General features: G+C 43.4%; 1 protein-coding gene across 3 annotated transcripts in view; it reads left to right on the forward strand.

Moving 5' to 3' along the window:
- Positions 1-25522, forward strand: part of LOC147108701 (uridine-cytidine kinase-like 1) — a 378363-nt gene that overhangs the window by 329429 nt on the left and 23412 nt on the right. For all 3 annotated transcript variants that reach the window (XM_086005435.1, XM_086005437.1, XM_086005436.1), the window contains 2 exons: positions 12479-12498; positions 19120-19218. In XM_086005435.1, the coding sequence (XP_085861561.1) occupies positions 12479-12498; positions 19120-19218 (119 nt within the window). The remainder of the gene's footprint in view (positions 1-12478; positions 12499-19119; positions 19219-25522) is intronic.

Below are 25522 nucleotides of genomic sequence, written 5' to 3' on the forward strand. Positions count from 1 at the left end.
CTAGTTACTGTGAGGAAAGCTCCTTCCCATATCATAAATTTCAGCACTGTCAGTGCTGTCAGCGTACAGAGAAAGGGATTCCATATAAACCCACGTTTGTGTCAAGATCTGTCTTCAAAAATTAATTTCTTACTTGTCACTTTACAAAACATACAGCATACTAAATACACCTGAGTGATTCTGGGGAGGGGAAATACTTGCTAATTTCATACACTTGAATAAAACTGTAATTGTCTCCTACGATGCTATCCATCCATTGATTTTAATTAGATGTTCTTAATTACAGTCATTGATTCATTTGCTGAGACAGTGTAGGGAAGCATGTTGTTGTATACAGTACAACAAAAGCAGCTTCAGAATGAGAGACTCAGGTTTGCAATTAGCTGTTGGGTTTTGCGCTCTTGGCTAAACTGCTCATCCACATAGACCATTTGGGGGAACTGCAGGCACCCTTAGAAAATCCCCGAGTTAGTATTTTATTGCCCTCTGTCTTCTGAAATTGAAACTCTTATAACCTGCACATTCATACATCAGAATGTATAGTTATTTTCTTGTAATTTGACTGCCCTGATATATGTGAGCCACTGTGACGCTGGATTTCTGGTTTCATGCTTGTGTTATTCTATATACTTGTAGTGTTAACTCATCCGACAGTGATTTATTTTTTAAAACAAATATATGTATACCAGTTAATAAAAATAATAGCAAAATCCTGCTTTTATATGATCCAATAACCAGTTGGAACAAACAGAGTAATTGGGATCTCTTCTTGATGCTGGAGTCCATATTTTGACCATTTGTTCGAAACCCAAACTAATTTGGAACTGCATGAATCTCCATAACTTATCTCAGTGATACCATGGGCTGGATTTTACCTTAGATCCGGAGGTCGAAGCGGGACTGCTGGTTTTCGGGTTTTAGTCCCGCCCCCAGCGACGTCTGATGAACAGACTCTATTTTCCCTTGATTGGCCTTGTTAAGCCCGCCCTGCGGGCTTGCCGGCCAATTAAGGGAAAGCCAGTGTTAGATGACGTCAGTGCATGACGCTTCATCTGCCGGTTTTATTAAAGTGACGGGCACCATAATTTTTTGACAGATGAATTGTCAGTGTTTGACAGCATCGAGGTGCTGTCAAACACTGACAATCACTGTCCAAAGGTGAGCCCTTGCACCCAGACTCTCCAATGACTCTTTCCTTAGGATGAAACAGATGGCAGCAGCATGTGAGATTGCAGAAGCCATCTGTCACTTCTCCCAATGAGATGAGGCTGCTCAAACACATCACAGCTTGCCACCTGCAGAAGCATCAAACCACAGTAAAAAACAATTTCCCCAACATTCTCTCACCTGTCATACTTACCAGTGTACCATTGCAGCCTTCACACTACCTCTGCAGCTGTCATTTCTACAGTTACAGTACAAGAGACCCACAGCTTGCCTCACGTACCCTGGTGGGGTTTCCTGACGTCGGGAAGCCCACAGCAGTAGGTGCAAAATGGGAAAAAGCCTCTTAACTGCCTGTGAATTATCTATTCACAGGCAGTTAATTGGCTCTAATCCCCTTCCCGCCGCTAGGAGACGGGTCCCTGCGTGAATCGGGGACCTGCCACCCGGGAAGATCATTTGGAGGCGGGTTGGGAGCGGATTCGGGGCCTGCTCCCATTTTTTACCATTTTGCCACCGGTCCCGCCTCTAAACCTGCCCCCTGAGCATCAGCAAAATCTCCTCCGTTATCTCTCTAAATTAACATCCTGGTCTCATTCATCCTCTTAAATAATATCTGACCTGTAAAGTAACTGATGTTGGAAGTAGCATGTATATTACTCTGTAAGCATAGCCTTCTAGTGTCTGCATGCTGCCTAAATTAACAGTCAGTAGGTAAGTGGAATAAAATGTGGTTTGTAGTGGTAACTTTTCATTCAGTAGATACTGACCTTTGTGCATATCTGTGCATGTACCTTAAAGCAACAGCTTTGCTGCGTGGCAACTTTGTCACCTTCATTCACTTTGTGGTTTTTTTCATTTTTTTTATTTTCCAAAACACATCAAAGCTCTTAATGTTAATTTCATCTTTTGAATGAAAGTACAGGTGGAGGAAGAAGATTAACAAAATTTTTGAGCTGGTTTACATTGTGCCGATGATGTTAGTACAAAATCGTTATATGTCGAACATATTTCAGAAATTGCAGGTCTTGCATTAAGTTTCCATTGCATTGTAGAGATGCCTGGTTTGACCTTTCAACTACTGAATTTCCATTACAACAGAGAAGCCTCTTTTCCACCACATGTTCACTTCACCAGCCATAGTTTGTAGTTTTGTTGAATTCTAAATGGTTATTGATAAACTGCAGAATGCACAGCACCTTTGTGTATCAATAATTGACTAAAATCCCACCTGTATTAATGCAAAGCATTGCCAAAGTTGTTTTCAGTGTTGTGCATGTTTTTCATTTAATTTTGTGAAATTATATTTTTACTATCGGAGGACTGAGTTATGAGAATATGTTTGAAGAACTTGGGGGGAGAAATTCGGTTGGTTAGCACTTCCCGTTAGTGCCTGGGGGCGCTAATGGGGCACTAAGGGGTTAGCGACCGGGCGCGCCGAATGCAACGATGCCCGTGAACTTCAGTGCCTGGGCCTCTAGCGTCTCGCAGATCGTGACGTCATAAAGTGCGCAGCGCCCTGTTATCGCCCTGGATGTGAAATTGCTTCCCGCCACCTGCTGTATCGCCGGGCATGAACAACAGCAGGATGAGGTGGTGTTGTCAACTCGGCTGGCCACTTGGGGAGCGCTAATTAAAGGGAATAACAACAAAATGCTGGAAACACTCAGCAGGTCAGGCAGCATCGAGGAGAGAGAAACAGAGTTAACGTTTCGGATCGAGGACCTTTTGTCAGTTTTAGTATTTTTATTTGTTGCCTAACAAAGGAAGTGGTGCTCAAATCTTGTTTTATGTCATGAAGTAGCCTAATCTTCAAGTCCTATATCCCCAAGTGAGAGACTTAACTGAACAACACATACGTGACCCTGTCTGAGTTTCACATTAAGCACTGTATGAGATTGCTTTAATTGGTTTCAAACTCGCATGTATTGAACTTTTAATTGTCTATTCTCATAACTAGGATGACAATAATTGTATGTTTATAAATATGTTTGTAAATATAGTTATTTTGCTTTAATTATTGATTTTAATGTTTGTTTTCTAATTAAAAATCATAACAGCAAGAAAGCTAGTATTGTGGGTAGGAGAACTATGAATACAACTTTGGGTTCTTTACAGTGCAGCACCATCTAGTGTCAGGCACAAACATCAGGATTTTCCTGTGCTTCACTTCTTTCACTTAGCTTATTTGCTGTGGTTATTATCTACTTTTGTCACCATTATGGATGGATACTAGCTGGGTGAAAGACAGAAAACAGAGAGTAGGGGTAAATGGTAACTATTCAGAGTGGCAGAAGGTGAGAAGTGGGGTCCCACAAGGATCAGTGCTGGGACCACAGTTGTTCACAATTTATATTAACGATTTAGAATCAAAAACACAATTTCTAAATTTGCGAATGCCACCAAATTGGGAGGGATAGTCAACACTGAGGAGGACGGCAACAAATTACAAGAAGACATTAATAAACATTTGTGCTGTGCCAGTCCACCCTCCCTCAGCTCTTCGCACCTCCAAACAGACTTACTGGCTGGCTGCTTGGAGACAAGGGCTATCCACTGAAGACGTGGCTCATGGCACCCCTGAGGAGGCCAAGTGCTGAGGCCTACGAGCATTATAATGAGAGCCACAACTCCACCAGATGTGTCATAGAACAAGCAATAGGCATGCTGAAGATGAGCTTCAGAGGCCTTGACAGATCTGGAGGAGCCCTTCAGTACGCACCAGCCAGGGTCTCCAGAATCATCGTCGTCTACTGCATGCTGCACAACATAGCGCAGCAGCGAGAATTGGAGCTGCAGGAGGAGCATGGCGCATAACACAGCGCCTCTTCAGAGGAGGAGGAGGAGGAACAGGTGGAAGACAAGCAGGAGGAGGAACCTGAGGTGCAGATGGCACCAGCAGTGGTGTACATTGCTGCCCCGGGATGGCCTCATATGGCCAGATTTACTTAACTTGCTCCAATGCAGCCACATGCCTGCCACATGCTGTACTAAGTTCCCCACCGCAACAACACCATAAAACATCCCAACAATGACCAATCCATTCCTCTCACCCAAAGCTCCAGTGCTCGACGTTAAATAATGTCTCACCATTCACTCTAAGTGACAAAGCCACTTCCAAGGTTTGAAGCAAAAGTGGACAAGACCGGAAAGTGGTGCAAAGAAAAACTTTTGCTGCTCCTTGCGGGTGGCCATCCTTTCCATGGAAGAGCACATCGTCGCCATCACCTGCGATATGGTGGTGCTCATGTTGAAGATGGACTCCTCCATTCTCTGAACATTTGCAGACATCACGGCTGCAAAAGATGGCAGAGCTTCATGCAATTGTTGCTGCCTCTCCAGGATCGCCCTTTCTGGATGGCCCCCGAGGCTCAGCGTCTGCATGCAGCTCAGCAGAGCTTGGAGCGTCCTGCGCCCTCCAGCGAGGAGTCTCCACTGCTGTCTCTGTCAACACCAGGTGACAACTCTATAGTGCAAATGACCCACCAAGGTGTGCGTATCTGCGATGGTGCTGGCTGCACTTGGGTCTGCTGAAGCGACACCCTCAGAGACTGGAGCTTCCTCTGAGGAGTCGTCTTCCTCCTCCGGCTGGACAGTTGGAGGGGGGGTGAAGACAGTTGATGGACCTGTGGGAGAGTAAGGAGATGAATTAGAAGTGTTATAATAAGAATGGTTGGACATGATGACATTTCACTGGCTGCTGACATTAGTCACCACATGAGTGACTGTTGTATGCCATGTGGCTTTATGAGATGCGTTTCTGTCACCAGGTTGCTGGTATGTCCCCCTCTCTCCGTCTCCCACTGCCAGCGTCTCTCGAGCTCCCAAGATCTCCAGAGCCACCACCTCTGCTGCTGTTACGTGTGCGAAGACTGGAGGGTCACCGGTTCTCTCCTTCTCTTTGTTGTTCTGGCCTCTTTTCTCCTGCAAGGAGGAAAAGAAGAGAAGTTTGAGTAAGAGTGATGGAATGAGTGTAAGGAATGGATGGGTTACATCTGTAGAGGGTGACTATGAGGGAGTCGGGTACCAATGCCAAATGGCCTCCTTCTGTGGTGTTACTTGCTATGATTGCATTAGGATGGGAGTATATACATAGAGAGGGATGGGTGGATGTGCAAGGTAGGTTGGTGTGAGGAATTATGTGCAGGAGTAGGCTTGGGAAGGCAGAGTGATGGGGATGTGTTAACAGGCACATCAGGATGAGGGTGAGTGTGGCATTGCACTCACCTTTCCTAACTTCATGAGATCATTGAAGTGCTTCCTGCACTGGATCCAGGTCCTCCTGACCACATCCTTGCTGCTGACCTCCTCAGCTAGATCCAGCCAGGCTCTTTTTGTTTCTTGTGGAGGTTTCCTTTGCCTCTCAGCAGGGAAGAGGACCTCCCTGCGTGCCCTGACAGCCTCCACCAGCGTATGCAGCGATGAATCAGAGAAGCGTGGTGCAGCCCTCTGCCTTTGGCTATCTATCCCTGCAAAGTTACAACAGTACTGTGGCCTTTCTTTGTCACCTTCCACCCTCCTCTGGCAACCTTCAAGTGAGTTGCGTGCAAGGCTGCTTTGAATATGGGCGCTGGAAACGAGTTATCGATGACGTCATCAGACCCACACCATTTAATAGGGCCGGGAAATGCACATAAGTCTTTCAATTGGGGCCATTAAGTGAAAGTCGCTCTGAGCAGCGCGTTGCTCAGAGCATCCCCATCCTGACCCGCTATGCTGCTCGCACGCACCCAACCGACGCGAAGGTAAATATTACGGCCAGAGAGTGAGTTGCCATTTGTGCGGAAGAGGAAAAAGTGGAGGGCATCATTTTAAGATACTCATCAAGAAATCAAGGGGGCGATTTTGTCAATGGGGGCGCGTTGGAGGTGGGACTGCTGCTTGTTGGGTTTTAGTCCCGCCTCCATCGATTTGTGGCCAACCCACGCTATTTTCCCTTGATTGACCTTGTTAAGCCCGCCCAGCGGGCTTAGCAGGCCAATTAAGGGGAAGCCAGTTACAGAGAACGTCAAAGTATGACGTTTCATCTGTCAAAAATCTGGAAAGCTGTCAAACACTGACATTCTCTGTTGTTTGATGAGTTCTTGTATTCAAGACTCATCAAACCTCTTTTGTGAGCAGAAATTAGATGGCTCTTGCATCTGAGAATGCAGCAGCCATCTGTCATCTCTGCCGGTGAGATGCGAGACTCTCCGCATCCCCAACTGTTGAAGCCTGCAGGAAGAAACAAAGGTAAGTAAACATTTTCTATCACTTTACACTCACCTCACATACTTACCTCTCCACACTTGCACCCATCACTTACCTCCACAGCGCACTTTTCGCCCCCACCGACCCACTGCTCGTCTCGGTGACCCTGGCGGGGTTTCCCCGACGTCGGGATGCCCGCGTCTCTGCTGGAAAAATGGGGATAATCCTCTTAACTGCCTGTTAACTACCTGATAACAGGCAGTTAAGTGGCTGTAATCCCCTCCCCGGCACGGGTCAGCTACCCGCCTCCTGGGAAGATGGCATGGAGGCGGGTTGGGGGCGGGATGAGCATCCGCCTCCAGATTCTGCCAGATGGCACGGAGGCGGGTTGGAGGCGGGATGAGCATCCGCCTCCAGATTCTGCCATTTTCCCGGCGGTCTCGCCTCCAAACCTGCATCACCAGGGCTGGCAAGATCGCGCCCCAAATAGGGAATTCAGAAGAAACTTCTTTACCCAGAGAGTGGTGAGAATGTGGAAATCGCTACCACAGGGAGTTGTTGAGGTGAATAGGTATTTGATTATAAGTTGAATAAACATTATTCTAAACTTGTACAGATCAATTGTAAGGATTGGACATTTGGAATATTTAGTTTATGTTTTTGGGTACCCTAGCTTCAAAAGGATATTGATGCATTAGAAGGAGTTCAGAAAAGAGCAATAAGGATGATACCAGGATTAGGAACTCCATATTATGAAAGGCTTGCAAAATACACCTAGTTTTCATTGGAAAAAAGAGGGTTGAGGGGGGCATGTAAACCTGGTGTTTAAAATGCTTAGAGTTATAGATTGTATAGATGTAATTAAAAAGACTATTCGCACAGAAGTAGGGGACATTGGTTTAAAATTAACAAGATTAAAAGGTTTTCCTCACCGAAAAGTGAATATACGGCATGAAGAATGAAGTTAGCTCAGGTTAACTCAACAAAATAAATACATACATTTGTTTCTTGTATTATCGATCTTAAAGTATTTAAGGCACAGAAATGGTAGGAGTTCAATTCATTGAGAAGAAGTAGAGAAATGCTCATCTCAAGGGTCAGATTCCATCAACAGTAATACGTGACTGGTATCTGGACTGAAATAAGAAGCGATATTGCAGCCAAGCACATCTGTGCCAAAGTATTTTGTCAAACAGTAGCTGAACTCTGCTTATTTGTAAACACATTTCTCACAGAACTACAGGTTTCTGATTAACAACTTCAACAAGAGGAGGGACGATAGATCTCGAGAGTAAGAGCAAGAGCGGTATACCCAATAGCAGGGAATTAAATCTCCTGTTGCTAATGTGTTTCTAGGAAAAATGCCAGATCGAGTTCCTGCCAGAATATTCTAGAAGGCAGGCACTTTAACCGTTTGAGGACTACAGCAGTATTTCTGAATCAAAATAAAAATGCCAAACATCATTCCAAATGATAATTTTTCTCTGAATATTTAGAATTTTTAGTCATTACTGTGCCACTTGAGGTGCAATCAAGTTGCTGACATTGTGAACTAAGTGACTTATTCAGCACCAGCCGTGACCAGTTTGATCTGTAAAAATGCATCAAAAGTTAACCTTGTCATTTCATGTCAATATTTAATGTTCTGCCACACAATGCACAGTTGCCTGAAACAGAGAACCTTTCTTGTTAATTTTCATCCAATTGCAAACTTAATTCAATTTGGGTGTTACAATTCAGGCTTTCTCCCAGCACTTGTACCTTGTGTTCATAGCAGAGACCAATGCCTGGAGTTTCCACAGGGGTTCTCTGGCAGGATAATGGCAGACCCCCGAAGCAATGGCATAAATAGCTAAACGAAGCCATTTACGCCATTTCTCCAGGGTTTCTGCCAATCTTCTGCCTAAGACCTCTTTGAGGAGTGAAAACCTAAGTGGACTGTGGGAAGTCTTATACCATGTTGTACATTTGCTTCCAAAAGCCTTTGATAAAGTTCCACACAAAAGTCTCTTAATTAAACTTAAAGCTGTGGGATAAAAACAGAAAATGCTGGAAATACTCAGCAGGTCAGGCAGCATTTGTTGAGAGAGAAACAGAGTTAATGGCCCAGAAATTAGGCTCGGGGGCTTGCCGCGCGTGCAAGCCCCCGATGAGCACTTACCCGGCGCGCCTGCCACTCGGCTCCCGGGACGCTTGCAATTCCTGTTTTCAGTTGATTACTCCCGGGCAGCGTCTGACGTCACGCCGCCCAGGAGTGCAGCGAGCGTGGAGTCTAAGTTAGACACGCCCCCTGAGGTCTCCTTAACATAGGCCACGCCCCCAATTTTTAACACAAGCTGCAAAGCAATTCTACATGCAGAGCAGCATTTTAAAGAAATTTTTTGTATTTTTATTAATCTTTAGGTAACTTTTATAAAGTTTTAAATACTTTTAAATTATTTTGAAGAATGTAAAGTAGTTTTAAACAGAATTAAAGCGTAGTTATTTTGATGAGCCGGCTGGGATCACGTGGGCACTGGGCAACCAATGGGAGGTTGCAAAAGTTCATTCATGAGTTTGATAGTAAGAACTGTCAAACTCATGAAAACTCAGGGTGCCCAAAACAGCACTTATACTACAAATAAAAGTTTTAAAAAATCCCACTAAATAAATGAACTATGAATAACTGTAAAAAACTATTTTAAACAATTAATCAAATTTAAAAAAAAATTTTTTTTTTAACAAATAGGGTCTAAAAATGCACTTACCTTACTGTAAATTCTTTAAAAATAATAAACCTGTGGAAAAAAAATTCTAAATTGTATTAATAGACCACTTACCTGTAAAACTAAGTACTTACGTCTGGTATTTTCAAGCATAAAAACCAGAGGCCTTTACGCACGGGCAACTCTGTACAAAAAAAGGAAATTCAGCGCGCACGCTCTGCCTGATACGTCGTACGCGTTCCACCTCTTAACCCCTTGGTTCAGAGGACAGGAAATGCTCTGTGCATCCTGAAAACCGGCACTTCCATCGGGCCCACGCGTGAGTACACCGTCCGTACTCACGCGTTGGGACCGGAATTACTGGCCCATTGTTTCAGTTTGATAACCTTTTGTGAAACATTAACTCTGTTTCTCTCTCCACAGATGCTGCCTGATTGCTGAGCATTTCCAGCATTTTCTGTTTTTACTTCAGATTTCCAGCATCCGCAGTATTTTGCTTTTATATTAAAGTTTTGGGGAGTCAGGATAAGAAACTGGCCGAAGGGTTGGAAACAATGAGCACTCGTTAGAGGACTTATGTTAGAATGAAGTACTGAGTGGAGTACCTCAGGACTCGGTGCTGGGACCACTGCTGGTTCTAATTTACATAAATGGCCTGGATTCAGAAACACAATGCAAAGTGATCAAATTTGCAGTTGATACCAAATTAGGAAGGGCAGTAGAATTGGCAGTGGCAGCTTAGAAATTACAAAATAATATGAAAGGTAGTTTCACAGCTTGTGAACTGTAAAACTTGGACAGGGTAGGGGGGGATGGGGAGGCGGGGAATAGGAAGCCCAGGGTAATTGAAATTTTTCAGGAGCTTGAAGGTATATTTAATAGTCCTAGCCCTCTTTGGGGCTATCCCGGATCAGGCGTATTTCTCAGGCGTTCACTTTCAACTAAAGTTTTAGGTAGCCGAATCCTAAAGACGCTTAACTGGGTCTAAAGGTCCAGGCTATCTCTCCCTAAAGGAAAGGAACAACCCGAGAATGTTACCGTCCCCCAGATAGCGCTTTTAATAAGTTTAGCTAGACTGTAACGTCCTGGATATTATGAGGGTTCGGAGAACTCCTTCAGAATTATGTAACTCTTCACCAAAGTGTGTACAGAGATTCAGTTTGCGAGTTATTGATACAGAAGACTTATGTGAGACAATTCTAAAAATATATAGAGATTTATTAAAAGAACTGACATGCAATTTACAGTTGGTGAATCAGTCAATCGCAATGTTAACAGTTCTAAAAAGAGAAAAAATACAATCTTTTAACAGAGAATCTTACTTTTATATCTTAACTTCGCTACAGTATTACAGTTCTTAAAGTTTTCTATACAGGATATCCATCAATATCAAATACCTTTGCTCCCCGAGGTACAAAGAGTTGGAGACCATAGAGCCGCCTCTGTGGTCGAGAATCGCTTTGCCCGATTAAAGTGAGTCTGATATCCCGTTTGAGAGTTCAATATTTATACCCTTTTTCACTGGTATTTCCTTTGAAGTTTCTGCTGACCTCTGCAATTCTTTACTGCTACATCAGCTTGTAATATTCCAGAATCTTGTCTTTCTCCAGGTGTTCTGGGTTAACCATATAAAACGGTGTGAAGGGCAGGTGTCCCTTATTTTATGTCATCTTTACGAGGGCAAATGTTCCTTATATTATGTGCCATCTTTACAAAGTTTAAATTAAAACACCTTATCCAGGGTGAACCATTGTTTTTGTTCCCAAAATTCAGCCTGTCGGAGCCATGCATCTCCTGTTTCAATAAGGTTATTTATTCAGGGTCAATAACTTGTCCTGTTTCAATAAGGTTATTTATTCAGGGTCAATAACTTGTCCTGTTTCAATAAGGTTATTTATTCAGGGTCAATAACTTGTCCTGTTTAAATAAGGCCAGAATTCTTTCATAAGAGAGTGTATTTTTCTAAATAGGTCATATGGCTTATTCCTTCACAGCTGTCAATAGTTCTAAGGGTTAGATGGCCTGTGTTTCATGCAGTTCTGAAATTTCTACATTTAAACTTTAGAAAATAATCTCAGTAGATATTGTATTATAGAAAACAAGAACATTGAAGGATTTTCAGTATGCGAAGGGTTAAGGCATTGTTCTGCATTATTTTGAGACCTGTCTGTTTGCCATAAAGCGAGGAGGGGTTTTGCTTTCAGCCCACTAACTATATTCTCACATTACCTTTAATCTTGTTGCTGAGCAGGAGAAGGCTCTCATAGATTTTTGTCAGATAAATATTTTCTCCCCTCAACCAAAACCCCACCCCTGGCCCAAGTAATGGGGGGTGAAGCTTCCACAGAGCAAAGCTTTCAGCAAAAGTACCTGTGTTGCGAAATACTGCAAAATGTGAATGAATTCTCCATTTTTAAAACTTTTTTTTCTCTTGTATGTGGTATTAAAAATGCTTGAACGAATTGTTACTGTTATCACCTCAGCGTGAACTCAGTGTAAGGTATGAACAAACAACGGTAGGAGTGCACCGTATATTGTGAATGGTGAGAGGCACTGTGAATACTGGTCCATGCTTCGACACAAGGAGTCCTGCACAAAACTGTTATTTTTTAGCATCCTGCCCCCACGTTTCTGAATTAAGTTGTTTTATGAAGATATGCACTTAATACCTATTAATTTTGGGGGGATTTTAATTACCTTTTTCAACCAGTACACATCCAATTAAAAAATATATATATATTTATGTGACGGAGCAAGGTGAGTACTCAAAAAGTCTCCGTGATGATAGTCACTTTGGTAACTATTGCCTATATACAACTCTCTAACCTTCCTGGTCTGTTTGAATAAGTAAAGTTAAAAATCGGAGAAAAGTTATGCTGACCCTCTTGATCAGATAAGATAGTTTCCAAGATTTAAGATTATTCAACAATGTACTTATTCAAATCAACTTTCCATCAATGGTCAGCCACAATAGAAATGCAACAGGAAGTTAACTAGCTGCCTTAGACACAGGAAGTTTAGAGGGTTCAGAATTTACTGTCATGTTTGATAACTACAGTGTGTGGCATCTACCGTGCTTGCTGTGCAGTTCTTTTGAAAATGTTTACACTATGGTTCCTGTCAGTTAAAAATAGAAGAATACTTGAAAAACGCAGCTATTTTTCATCTGCTGTGAAGTACAAACTCTACTGGTACTCAGGGTCTTAACTTTAGAATGTGTCAACCAAATTAATTCACAGCAAAAATTTTCAAAAGGAGTGGTCATGCTCTACATGGTATAGTAATGTCCCGCTGCCACACACTGGGGACAGTTGTGATTTGTTTTTCTTGTTAGGTGTTAATAAATTGAAATCTCTTCTTTCCTACCCATCTGTATTTCCTTCATTGTCCTGCTCTGAATAAATTCCCCAACTGAACAGAGGAAACTGCGCTGGGATATGTGAGGAGAATTTGCATAATTCATTTTCCTAGCTGTTTCAGCATTTCAAGCCTGTGCGTGGCAATTTTAGAAAGCAAAAACTAACAATTGCTTGCAACTGCTTACAATGGTTTTCTATAATTTGCTGTTAATGCAGTCACCCAGCAATTAGAATGTTTCAAAGTGAAGCTTAATTCAATTAATTTAACTTATTCTTTACTTCTTGAAAATTTAAACAATTTCCTTTCTTGGGAATTTCCTGGCTGATTTATAGAGAAAGGAATTCTTATTTTAGTATTTGTTTCCTGCTTGAATTGCTCTTTGCTTGACATGAACCGGCTGCAACTAATAACTGAATTGGACTTGGCTTGAGATTTGACCACATATGGCTCATGCATTAATCAGCCCGTATCATGACTAAATGCACAGCTAAATCTGAGTTTTAATAGTGGCTCTGTCTGTTTATTTCTGCTGCACCTTCAAAAAATATCTAAAGTGACTACACTAAAACTGTTTTCATATTGCACTAAGACCTAGGCTCATGATGTGGACCCAAAGGCAAACATTTTGGGATTTGCTAAAGCCAGCAACTGGGAAAACCGATGCCTTAACACCAACCCCGGAAGAGCATATTCTACTCCAGTATGACATTTCCATTTATTATCCCAGTGGGAAGAGAATAATAGCCAAATATATTGAGGTTTTTTTTAAATCACAGAAAAAACAGCACAGGAGGCCATTCATTCCATCATGTTAGTAGAATGATCCACTCTAATCCAATTTCCCTGCCCTTTCCCTGTATCCCTTTATATTCTCCCTTTTCAAATGCTTGTCCAGTTCCATTTTAAATGATGTTCTAGCCTCAATACCACATGTGGTAAGCATTTAATGTCATAATAACTATATGTGAAAACATTTCTTCTAACTTCCCCCTTCTTCCAGTGATAAGCCTCATGGTATGGCCCCCTTGTTACCAATTAATTGAGCACAAACAATCCTTTACTGTTTCTGCTCCAATATTTACTGAGACTTTTCTCAGAACTTATTAATGAGAATTCACTGAATTTAGATCCTTCATTGCGCATTGTCAATGTTTGACTACACCACAACCATGTGTGTTAATTGAGTACAAATGATACCTTTTAAACAAGAGAAATGAAGAGTTTGTGGAATCTGAAGATTCTTGTCATTCCTGTTTTTCATTGAAGCACTAAACCAATATTAGCCTATCCACAGGTGCACTTGAATCAGGTCGTGCATGTGTTCAATTGTAACTAAAATTATTAATAATTTATTATTGCAGTTTAGTTAGCTGGAATGAAACACAGCAGTTAAGGGGGAAAAAATGTAACTTCAAATGGAAAAAATGCAGAGGTATCCATTAGCGTATTTCAGCCTTGTTTTGCACATGAAACGTCAAGGTCATCTGCCCGGCACGTGTTAACATGACTAACTGAAAATATGTCACTATAATATAGCTAGCTGTGGATATTCTAAATATGGATAGTGGATTTTTTTGGTGGAAGCGGAATGCTTACAGTAAGTGCTTGTCATGGTGAGTGGTCTTTCCACCATTTTAATTTTTTTTTAAATATCATATTTGAAAATGAGAGGTCTCTAATTTTGGAAGTTAGACTAGACGGAGCTGCTCTGATGCAGTAATATTTCTCTTACGATGAATGTTCAGACAGCTGATCTATGTATAAAGCGATTCTGCTGGAGGTTGTAACTGTATACTATCATTTGCAGCAAAATCTGTCTACGAGCTAGCAAGGATAACAAAAAATAGTTCTCAATTAATAAAACTAATCAAAATTATAATGCAACCATTTGTTTGTTCATATTGTTTTAAAATGATGCATCATTCTCTCATCCCTCCCCCCCCCCCCTTTAACACATGTAAAGCAGAGTCTCTAGATTTTAAACTGCATTAACACTGCGTAGGCGGGCTAGAATGTAACCACAAGGGCAAAACATACCAACCTAAAAAAAAGTCTCGTCTTAACTTGCCCTTGAGTTGTCAAGAAAAGATTGTTACTGTGAACAACTTAAACTACAACTTGTTAAGGTTTCAGTGAACGTAAGTAACAGTCTGTGCACAAGTCTCATTAAAGGCCTGCAAAGTACTTAAACGAGGCCCTAATCCCATTGTGCAGCTGGAGCAACTGAGCAGCGATGCAGCCAATCAGGTCCAAGAATTGCAAAGAGAATTCCAATGTTTAGAAACAAAATGCCCCTATGTAACCCTGACTTTTTACAATAGCCACCCGGCCTATCTTTATCAATGTACCTAAAAAGGCCAATTTTGGGCCCCACAATCCCAAAAAGTCCTTCTAAATGAAAGGTTCTTGCTGCTGACACAGAAATGCTGCCCTGACATTGATGCATTCCCAGCACCTTAAATACACCGTCAAATTATGTTAATGAGCTGACTTTGCATCCTGGTGAGGCCAGCTCCTCTGATTGTAGGTACATAACCAGCACTCTATTATCAACCCCATGCTGTTGGGTTTTAGCTCCAAATGTTATTCCCTATTCTATCTTTCTGTAAAGTGTTCACTTACGTTGGAATTTGCTATACTTTACGTTATGGCTCGCCTCCAGTATCTCCTCTAGCTGGCCATAGTTTATGTGAACCTAGACATAATCCAAAATATCATGACTACTCAACCATGTGGGATTTCATAGCTGAACCTGACCATGTTTTCAACTATTAACTAAGGGTATACTTTCTGGTGGTGGTGGTGAGGCAAAAGACAGAGATAACTATGAAGAGCAAGAACTCTTTCCGATTTATTTTCCCCCTACCTCCCTAGCATGTGTATGCTGAAGCCAACTACAGCTATACTCTGCTATCCCAGCTAAGATCAGCAAATTCAGCACAGGCCAGTGTTCAGTATGACACTGTGGTACATTTATTCACATCCATTGCGAGCTAGTTCAGTCCTAATTACACACATCCCTGCCCTTGGCTTCTTTGTAGCAGCTGCTCAGCAACTGTTCTGTTTCATGCCAATTGAGAACAAATTGAAATTGGGATCACGATATAAAAGAGCACCCAGTGTAAACCCTAGGGTAAAGGTGAGCGACATCAGATGTCCCTAGAGAGGTACAATATACCCCTCCTGCACAATGTGATGTGAGGCGAGGCATTTAAGCATAAACAGGATATAAAAATATTCCTGCGATTTCCATTTGAGAAACACCCTAAAATATTTGTGTGATTTCTTATTTTATGAATATAATTTTCTGTAATAGTTGAATGGAAATCCACTAACAAAGCAGAATTGATGCACAGGCTGACTGATCAAGTGACTGCAGCTTAGTTATACTGGGTTTCACCTACTGGAAATACACATGTCATTGCTGAACTCTGAAACCGTTGCCTGGCAACGCCAATATCTCACTGAATTAAGGCTGACATTCCTGTCGGGGATTCCACAATTCAATTAAGACATGCTCAGGTTTAATTTAATCTGCATTTTGACCATGTTTTATCAGTTTACAGTGATTTTGAGGAGTTAAATCGTCAGCTAGCTTTTCTAAAGTTTTATTGTCCCATATTTACAAATTGATGGCAAGAAAGTTAATAGTGTTGTTTAAATGTTTAATCCATTCTAGTGTAAAAATAGGCATATAGATCTCCTGAAAGTAATTAATAATAGCCTGAAAATGACCATGAATTATAACAAACATCTAATCTGCTTGTATCAAATTCCTCTCTCCATTATTTTAACAAAGGTGTTAAACCACTTAAAATAAACAGGTTCAAATACTCAACTAAAATACCAGTGAAGAAGAATTTGACATATTTAGAGTTAAAATTCAACATCATTTATAATAATTTCTAGGCTATAATATTTTGAGTTATGCATCTGTTATTTTATCATACTATAAGGAGGCCACTAACTAGGGACATCTGATGTAGCTCCCCTTTACCCTAGGGTTTTCACTGAGTGCTGTTCTATATCATGAGTATAATGTGGGGAAATGTGAAATTATCCACTTAGGTAGGAAGAATGGAAAAGCAAAATATTTTTTAAAAGGTGAGAGTCTAGTAAATGTTTGTATACAGAGGGATTTGGGTGTCCTTGTACATGAATTGCAAAGTTAACATGCAGGTACAGCAAGCAATTAGGAAGGCAAATGGTATGTTAGCCTTTATTGCAAGGGGGTTGGAGTTTAAGAGTAAGGACGTCTTGCTACAATTATATAGGGCTTTGGCGAGACCACACCTCGAGTACTGTGCAGAGGTTTGGTCTCCTTACCTAAGAGGATATACTTGCCTCAGAGGAAGTGCAACAAACATAAGAACATAAGATATAAGAGCAGGAGTAGGCCATACGGCCCCTCGAGCCTGCTCCGCCATTCAATAAGATCATGGCCGATCATCGACCTCAGCTCCACTTTCCCGCCCGATCTCCATATCCATCTATCAGCCTTGAATATACTCAAAGACTCAGCATTCACAGCCCTTTGGGGCAGAGAAATCCAAAGATTCACAACCCTCTGACTGAAGAAGTTCCTCCTCATCTCAGTCTTAAATGGTATACCACTTATCCTGAGACTATGCCCCCTAGTTCTAGACACTCCAGCCAGGGGAAACAACCTCTCAGCATCTACCCTGTCAATCCCCTTCAGAATCTTTACAAAGGTTCTCTAGATTAATTCCTGGGATGAGAGGGTTGTCCTGTGAGGAGAGATTGAGTAGAATGGGCCTATATTCTCTGGAGTTTAGAAGAATGGGAAGTGATCTCATTGAAACGTATTAAATTCTTAGAGGGCTTGACAGGGTAGATGTTGAGAGGCTGGAGTCTAGAACTAGGGGTCATAGTCTCAGGATAAGGGGTCGGCCATTTAGGACTGAGATGAGGAGAAATAGCTTCACTCAGAGGGTTACAAATCTTCAGAATTCTCTACACCAGAGGGCTGTGGAGGTTCAATCGTTGAGTATATTCAGAATTGAGATCAATAGATTTTTGGACATTGAGGGAATCAAGGGATATGGGGATAGGGCAGGGAAGTGGATTGAGGTAGAAGATCAGCCATGATCTTATTAAATGGTGGAACAGGCTCAAGAGGCCATATGGCCCACTCCTGCTCCTATTTCTAATGTTCTTATGTTCTAACAGTAAAGTATCCTTAAGACTGCAATCCAGGCATTAAGAATTTTAGTTTTTAGCCTTAGATGTGAGTCTGCAAACTTTTGTGATAAACTCATCATCTGTTATTTTGAGAGGTTAAGATAACTACAGCTATTTAATACAACTCTGATCAAAGATTTTTTCGGAGTCAATGACAATGGAGCTGTCAAAAAACATGAAAAGCACAACTCTGCTCTTACTTAGATGTCTCCTCAGTTTAGTTTCCCCTGCTGCCTGACTGTTATTACTTTGATTCCACGTCAAATAAAAAGAATGATAAATTATATTTAAAAGTGCCACGAGTGCAAGGGAACAGGAAGAAGCTTGAGACTTGACCACAATGAAGATAGCAAGATAGAATGGTGAATCACGCTGGCCCATTCTCGTGCATCTCTGAGGCTGGTAATGGAATACCATAGGAGCAGGTGGTACCTTTTGCTGGGGTTGGTACATGGTGGAAAGAGACATAAAGAAAGAAAGGAAGGGAAATATAAAATTCCTCCCCTCCCACCTAACCACCGCTACAAAGGCCAAAGTAAAGGAAGCAGTTATCGCAGACTGTGACATTAGACTGTGAAACCTGCTGCATTTGTTACTTCTTCAAGGGCAACAGAAAAAAACCCACTCAAAAGTCCAGTTTCTTAGAATACTTAAAGCAAACTGTTCCTCAAAGGGCCTGGGGAGTTTGCCAGCAACATTGGCACCTAAATGACTAGGCCAACACAGTAAGGGCTACTGCTGAGCATTTTGCAGAAGTTTACTTGATGATGATGTTCAGTGGTGAGGTCATCATTTTGGACCATTTACCATTAGTTTTACTTGAAAGCAAGAGGACCAATAACATTGGGGCACTTAGCTTCTTGTCTCCCAGAAGATGATTAAGACACACATTTTAAATCCCTTCTTCTCATCCAACAACTTTAATGCTATTAAACCTGTCTGAACAGTGATGCTGCCTAAATCTCTTTAGTAAATGACAATAAAACTGCTAAAGGCACGGGGGTAATTTTAACTTTGGGCGATGGCGTAAAATGGGTGATATCAGATTGGCCACCTGTTACACACCTATCGCAATTTTCATTTCCACAATTGAATCGGGAAAGATGTATAACAGGCGGCTGATCTGATATCGCCGATATTACACTTATCGCCAAAAGTTCAAATTTCCCCCCCTCCCATAACATGTTTAACTGCTGCTGCTATGCTTTTAGTGATTGGGCTAAAGTACACAATAGCTGACTGCAAAATTCTGTTTGCTTTTTAGTTATTATGCAAATATCTTTGGAAGTTCTTTATCCGAATTTGCACCAATTGTATTTGTTTTAAATAAAGATGTAGCATTTCTTTCACTCAAAAGTCACAAATTGATCTAAGAAAATATTCCTGCTGCTTTCTGGCTATTTGCATATTCTGAAAAGCAAACTTAAGTATCTGAAAGCTTTGATGTTTGTCTAGAGTTGGTGTTCATAACATATTTTTCCCTGCTGTATTACTTCAGGGCAACCTTGGCATCCGCCCACCAAGCACAACCATTGCCAGAGACCCTGAGCGTGCTGAAGAGCACTCCACAAGTACAAGGGATGCACACGTTCATTAGGTACTGTATCCATTCAGTCAGCTTGGTGCATTGTCTAGAATTCCCTAAAGCCCTGTCTCTCTATATCTCTCTCCACCTTTAGAAGAACCTGCAAACCTATCTCTTCACCCAAGCCTATGGTCACCTCTCTTAATTCCATCACAAAGGGTCAGCATTCATTCCGCTGTTCCTCTCTCAATACTTTGGGAAATGTTTCTATGCTAAAGATGCTATATAAATGCAAGTTATAGTTGCAGTAGTATAGCATTTTACATACATGGCCATTCAGTCCATCACATCTGTGGTGGCTCTCTGAATTAGTCCCTTTCCTTTCCTTTTCCCTGTAACCTTTTTTTTCTATTTCCACTCCCCTTTTAAGAGCTATGATGTAGTATTACAAGAAAATAAAGTCCCTTATTTTATAAAGTTTTCTGAATTTTAAATAAGATGGAAAAATAAAACTACAGCGTTGTATTTTACCAGGTCCTGATGACAATCCATTGATCTGGAAAAGAATTGGTTTGAGAGATTAATCTATACCTCGGTTTATTACTTTGTTAGCACCTCCATTCATTAACATATCTTTTAGGTCACCTAAAGCATACAAATTAACTATAAACTTGGCTTAATGTTCACCTCAAATAAGGAGTGAGCTACTGATGCTGAAAACTTGAATAAGGTGCCGTTGCTGACCTTGAAAATTTGAATAAAGTGATAGTTGCTGATGCTGAAAAACTGCAAACAAAATATTTTTCAGTGTGCCTTTAGCTGGACTGTGGTATACTTTCATTATGCTGGCATTGTCTGTCAAAACATCTTCAGCATTAATTAGTTGTTTTGTCTGTATTGTTCTAAAGATATACATTATTTTAACTGTTGAAACAGATTTGATACAAAGCACAAGCCACATTACAGATGATACTTCACAAGATACTTATGAATCAGGAATGCTATTTGACGCATCATAATTTGTCCATCCACCTCCCCCTCATTATAATTGTTTCTTAAATGATTCTAGGGTTTTCGCCGCTACCACACTGGCTGAAAGTTCATTCAAAGTGAACTTCCTGATATCAGTAATAATTCAGTAACCTTTTACTAATTTGAAAATGGTGTCCCTTGTCCTACTCCAGCAGTTTAATTTAGTTATATTCTGGATTAACCTTTTCCATACCGTTTACTATGTTGTATACTTCTATAAGATCACCTCTCAGAGGCGACCTTCCCAGACTGAAAAGCCTCTCAGTCTTTCCTCATAACTCATACCACTAATACTAGGGCTCAGCCTCGTGGCTCTTCTCTTGTACTCCCTCTAGCAGTTAACTGTCTTGTTTCTTGGTGAGTAGAATGGGACACAGGACTCAATGTGCTGTCTGACCTGAGTATTGCACAGATGGTTCATGACTTCCCCTGACTTGTATTCTGCTATGTGGCTCAACATTCTGTTGGCCTTGTTGATTATTGCGCTCCATTGGATGGATATGTTGATCGTCACCTATGTCTCTTTCAACTTAATCCGCAGCTATTCCAACACTTTCATGGAGGAAATATATTGCCCATTTTACCTTCCCATATTTCAGTATTTTGCATTAAATTTCATCTACCATTGTTTGACTTACATATTTTGTTGAACTCGTTCTGTAATTTCTGAGCTGTCCCCTTTGAGCGTAACTAACAGCCTTTCATGCTGAACTTTATCAAATGCCTTTTGAAAGTCTAAGTACACAGTGGTATTTATCACAGACCACTTCCTCAAAAATCAAGAAGATTGGCCAAGCAGAATCTTTCCCTTTGAAAGCCATGTTGATTACTGTTTGTTGTTGTACAGATAATCCTTAACTTTACCCTTGATGATTGATTTAATTATTTTACACATTACTGAAGAAAGACTAATAGGTTTGTAGTTGACTGAGTCTGTTTTTTTCACCCTTTTTGAATATGGGAACCCTATTAGCCTGTTTCCGAGCAGCAGATACTTTTACAGTTTCCATTGTTCCCTTGTAACGATTATCCTAAATTTCCTCCGAAGTCTCTTTCATCATGCTGGGGTTTACATTGATAATGATGTGAATTTGGAGTGAAAATTCTAGTATGGAGCAGCTGCTCTGTCTCCCGTGAGACCACCTCAAGTAGGTAGTCTTGTAAAAGAACAGGAGCTGATTCAGAGCCACATAAACCAACATGCATCATGTCAGGGCATGCACCGTGAAACCAGTCTGTTTTCTGGCATTTGATACCCCAACTCGGCACATTGATGAAAAGGAGTAGGTTTAATTGTATGCAACTGATACAACAGACTTGGTGATTCAGTGTCCTCTGAAACTCAGAGCACCACTGGCATGAACAGATACAAATACACAAAGCAAAGCATCATGTATATGGAAAGAAATCAAAATACCATTGGCTGCAAGCCAGTATAATCCTGCTGTTGTGAGTGAGGGGGTGTTGTTTAACGCACTTCAGTAATGCCTGCGCCCTTTAATATGATAAAATTACAAGTCCAATTATTTTTTAATTTGCCAACGTGGGGAACCTGAAGCAAAAACGGAAAATGCTGGAACCGCAGAGTAGGTCTGTCAGGATCTGTAAAAAGATAGGATTGTAGGAACGTGGGTTCCTAACTAAAAGACTGAGTTCTACTCAGGCGATCAAACAAAACGAACTTTAATGAAACAAGAAACTGCAGGATAACATCGAATGTAGGTCTGCTCTCTCTGGAGGCTCCACGAGGACTGCCCCTGCAGTCCCGTGGCTGACGTCATCACGTTTTCCCGCCAGTGGGGGATCACGTGATGAACAGGGTGACGTCACCACGTTTTAGCCGCGCTGTTAAAGTAACCACACTCTGTACAGTTAAACAGCAAAAATAAAGATACAGACTCAGACTGTAGCTAACATGTTGTTAAAGGAATTATATACAAACGATCTGAGTCCTTTGGTGGCTCCGCCACATGCGCCCCCCCAAAATTGTCTTTAACAGCAAAAGTGAGACGTCAAGGAGGCCTGACAAGTCTGTCCGAGCGACTTCGGTAACCATGCAGAGGAAGCTGATGGATGGTGGTCGAGCTGGCGGGCGGTTGTGGTTGAGCTGGCGCGGCGAGTGTGGTCGAGCTGGCGGGCGGCTGTGGTTGATCTGGCACGGCGGCTGCGGGCAGTCGGCCACGTTTCAGCGGTTGAGCGACGACGACTGGGCGGTCCAGGTCCAGGTGAGCCGGCTTCAACCGGTCCACCGAAATGTGATCCGGCTTTCCTCCGATGTCGACCGAAAAGGATTTGTCTCCTGATTCGATGATGCGGAAAGGACCAGTGTAAGGGGGCTTGAGCGGATCCCGGTGAGCGTCGTGGCGGATAAATACGTACTCTGCGTTCTTCAGCTCCGCTGGCACGTGGGAGCTCTATAGGCCGTGATTTGATGTAGGCACCGGAGCAAAGTATCTGGCCGCTTCCTGGTGGCTGACGAGCTGCTGGGAGGCGGACCATGGCTCTGTGGGAGAAGGGAGGAAATCCCCTGGGACTTGGAGCGGCTGGCCATAAATGAGTTCGACCGAGGACGATTGCAGGTCTTCTTTGGGCGCCGTACGAAGACTCAAAAGGACCCATGGGAGTCTGTCCACCCATCCCGCACCTTGAAGACTGGCCCATAGGGCGGCTTTAAGTGACCTGTGGAATCGCTCGCAAAGGCCGTTCGCCTGTGGATGATAGGCGGTGGTGCGATGAAGTTTGGTGCCGAGCCCCTGAGCTACAGCTTTCCAGAGCTCCGAGGAAAATTGTGGCCCACGATTGGAAGAGATGTCCGCCGGTACCCCCGAAACGAGCAACCCAACAGGAGATGAAAGCTCTAGCGACGTCTGCCGAAGTGGTGGAAACCAAAGGAATTGCCTCTGGCCACCTAGTGGTGCGGTCCACCATGGTGAGGAGATGCGTATAACCATGAGAAGGCGGAAGTGGCCCCACAAGGTCCACATGCACATGGTCAAAACGACGCTCCGGAACAGCGAACGTAGCCACTGGAGCTTTTACATGACGCTGGACCTTGGCCTTCTGGCAGACCACGCAGGTGTTGGCCCAGTCACGGACATCGAGGTGCATACCCTTCCAGACGAACTTCGCCGACATTAGCCGTTGTGAAGCCTTCATACCAGGGTGCGACAACCTGTGTATGGCGTCAAACACCTTCCGGCGCCATGCGACTGACACGATAGGTCGGGGAAAGCCCATGGAGATGTCGCAAAGGAGCGTGGTGCCTGCAGCCTGGAAACTGACGTCGGTCGCTTGGAAACTAGAGGGGACGGTTCTGTATGATTGGACCTCTGGGTCCGAGGCCTGATCCGCAGCCTTGAGGGCGTAGTCAATCCCCAGGTGAACAGCATGGACCGTCGCGCGGGAGAGGCAATCCGCCACCAGGTTGTCTTTACCAGACACATGTTGAATGTCCGTGGTAAATTCAGAAATAAACGTCAGGTGACGTTGTTGACGAGCGGACCACGGTTCGGCGGTCTTGGCCATGGCGAACGTCAGAGGCTTGTGGTCGACAAAAGCCATGAAGGGACGTCCTTCTAATAAGAACCGGAAATGGCGAATGGCCAGAAAAAGGGCTAGCAACTCTCGATCGAAGGTGCTGTATTTTCTTTCATTTTTCCGTAGTTGACGGCTGAAAAACGCCAGCGGTTGCCACGTGCCATTCACCCACTGCTCCTGCACTGCGCCGATGGCATAGTCTGACACGTCTGTGGTAAGGGCGATGGTGGCACCTGGAAGTGGGTGCGCCAGCATGGTTGCGTTGGCCAAAGCGCTCTTGGTGTTGACGAACGCCTGGTCCATCTCGGCCGTCCAGCTGATTAGATCCTTACCGGACTTGCCCTTGAGGGCCCCGTACAAAGGCTGCATTAGCTGAGCCACCTTAGGGATGAATTGGTGATAGAAATTGACCATCCCCAGGAACTCTTGCAGGGCCTTGGCAGTTGGCGGGCGCGGGAAAGATGTAACAGCTTCCACCTTCATCAGTAAGGGGACGGCGCCATCTGATGTTATGCGGTGTCCCAAGAAATCGATCCGCTGCAGGCCGAACTGGCACTTGGCCGGGTTGATGATCAAACCGTGCTGGCTGAGGCATGTGAAGAGGGTACGCAAATGGCAGATGTGCTCTTCCTTGCTAGCGCTGGCGATGAGAATGTTGTCAAGGTAGACGAAGATGAAGTTTAGGTCTCGGAGCACGGAGTCCATTAAGCGCTGGAAAGCCTGTGCCGCGTTCTTCAAGCCAAACGGCATCCACAGGAACTCAAAAAGGCAGAAAGGCGTGATGACTGCGGTTTTCGGGACATCTTGTGGGTGCACAGGAACCTGGTGATACCCCCGGACGAGGTCGACTTTAGAAAAGATAGAATTTCCCACCAAATGGACTGAGAAATCCTGAATATGTGGGATCGGGTACCGATCAGGAGTAGTGGCGTCGTTCAGGCATCGGTAGTCACCACATGGCCGCCAGCCGCCGCCCGGTTTCGGAACAATGTGGAGAGGCTAAGACCAGGGACTGTTCGACCGGCGAATAATCCCCAGCCGCGAGCTTGCCGGGTTCGAGCCTTCTAGCCCGTGCATAAACCGGGGAGCCAGTAGTGGTGATATGATGTTCAAACACCATGCTTCGTGGCCAAGGAGGAGAAAGTGGGCCTTGTCAGCTCCGGGAACTCTCCGAGGAGCCGAGTGAAGTCATCCGGAGAAGGGAACGCACAGGCGATAGAGCGCGCCACGGTGATACCGTGGTGGCACGGAATCGAGTGGAAGGTGGCCGCATTGATCAACCGGCGGTGCCGGACATCGACGAGGAGGCCGTTGGCACACAGAAAATCCGTCCCTAGGATGGCCTGCGAGACTGTGGCCGTGACGAATTCCCAATGGAAGCGCTGACCGCCGAAACAGACTTGGACCTGCCGCTTTCGGAAAGTTCGAATGGCTGCGCCATTAGCCGCCACGAGGGAAAAGCCGTGGTTCCCAGCTTGCATATCGAGATTCGACGCTGGTAGGATGCTACACTGCGTCCCGGTGTCACAAAGGAAACGTTGACCTGACAGGGAATCGGTGATGTAAAGAAGTTTCCCTGTAGATCTGATGGCCATCGCAGCCATGGAGCGCCTGTTAGACCTCCTTCGCCAGGAACGCTGCAGGAGCTTTGTTTTTTTTTGGGGTGAAAAACTGCAGGGAGAGCAGCAGTGTCGTGCTTTCGCGCCAAAATGGGCGTGGTAGGAGCACCAGCCCGCTGCAAGAGGGGCTGGAGCCACGTCTGTGGGGGATGGGCGCCTCGTGGCCGCGCAGCACTGCTGGGTTACTG

Source organism: Somniosus microcephalus, chromosome 13 (assembly GCF_052327205.1).
Source record: "Somniosus microcephalus isolate GS21.2 chromosome 13, FLI_Smic_1.0, whole genome shotgun sequence".
NCBI lineage: Eukaryota > Metazoa > Chordata > Chondrichthyes > Squaliformes > Somniosidae > Somniosus > Somniosus microcephalus.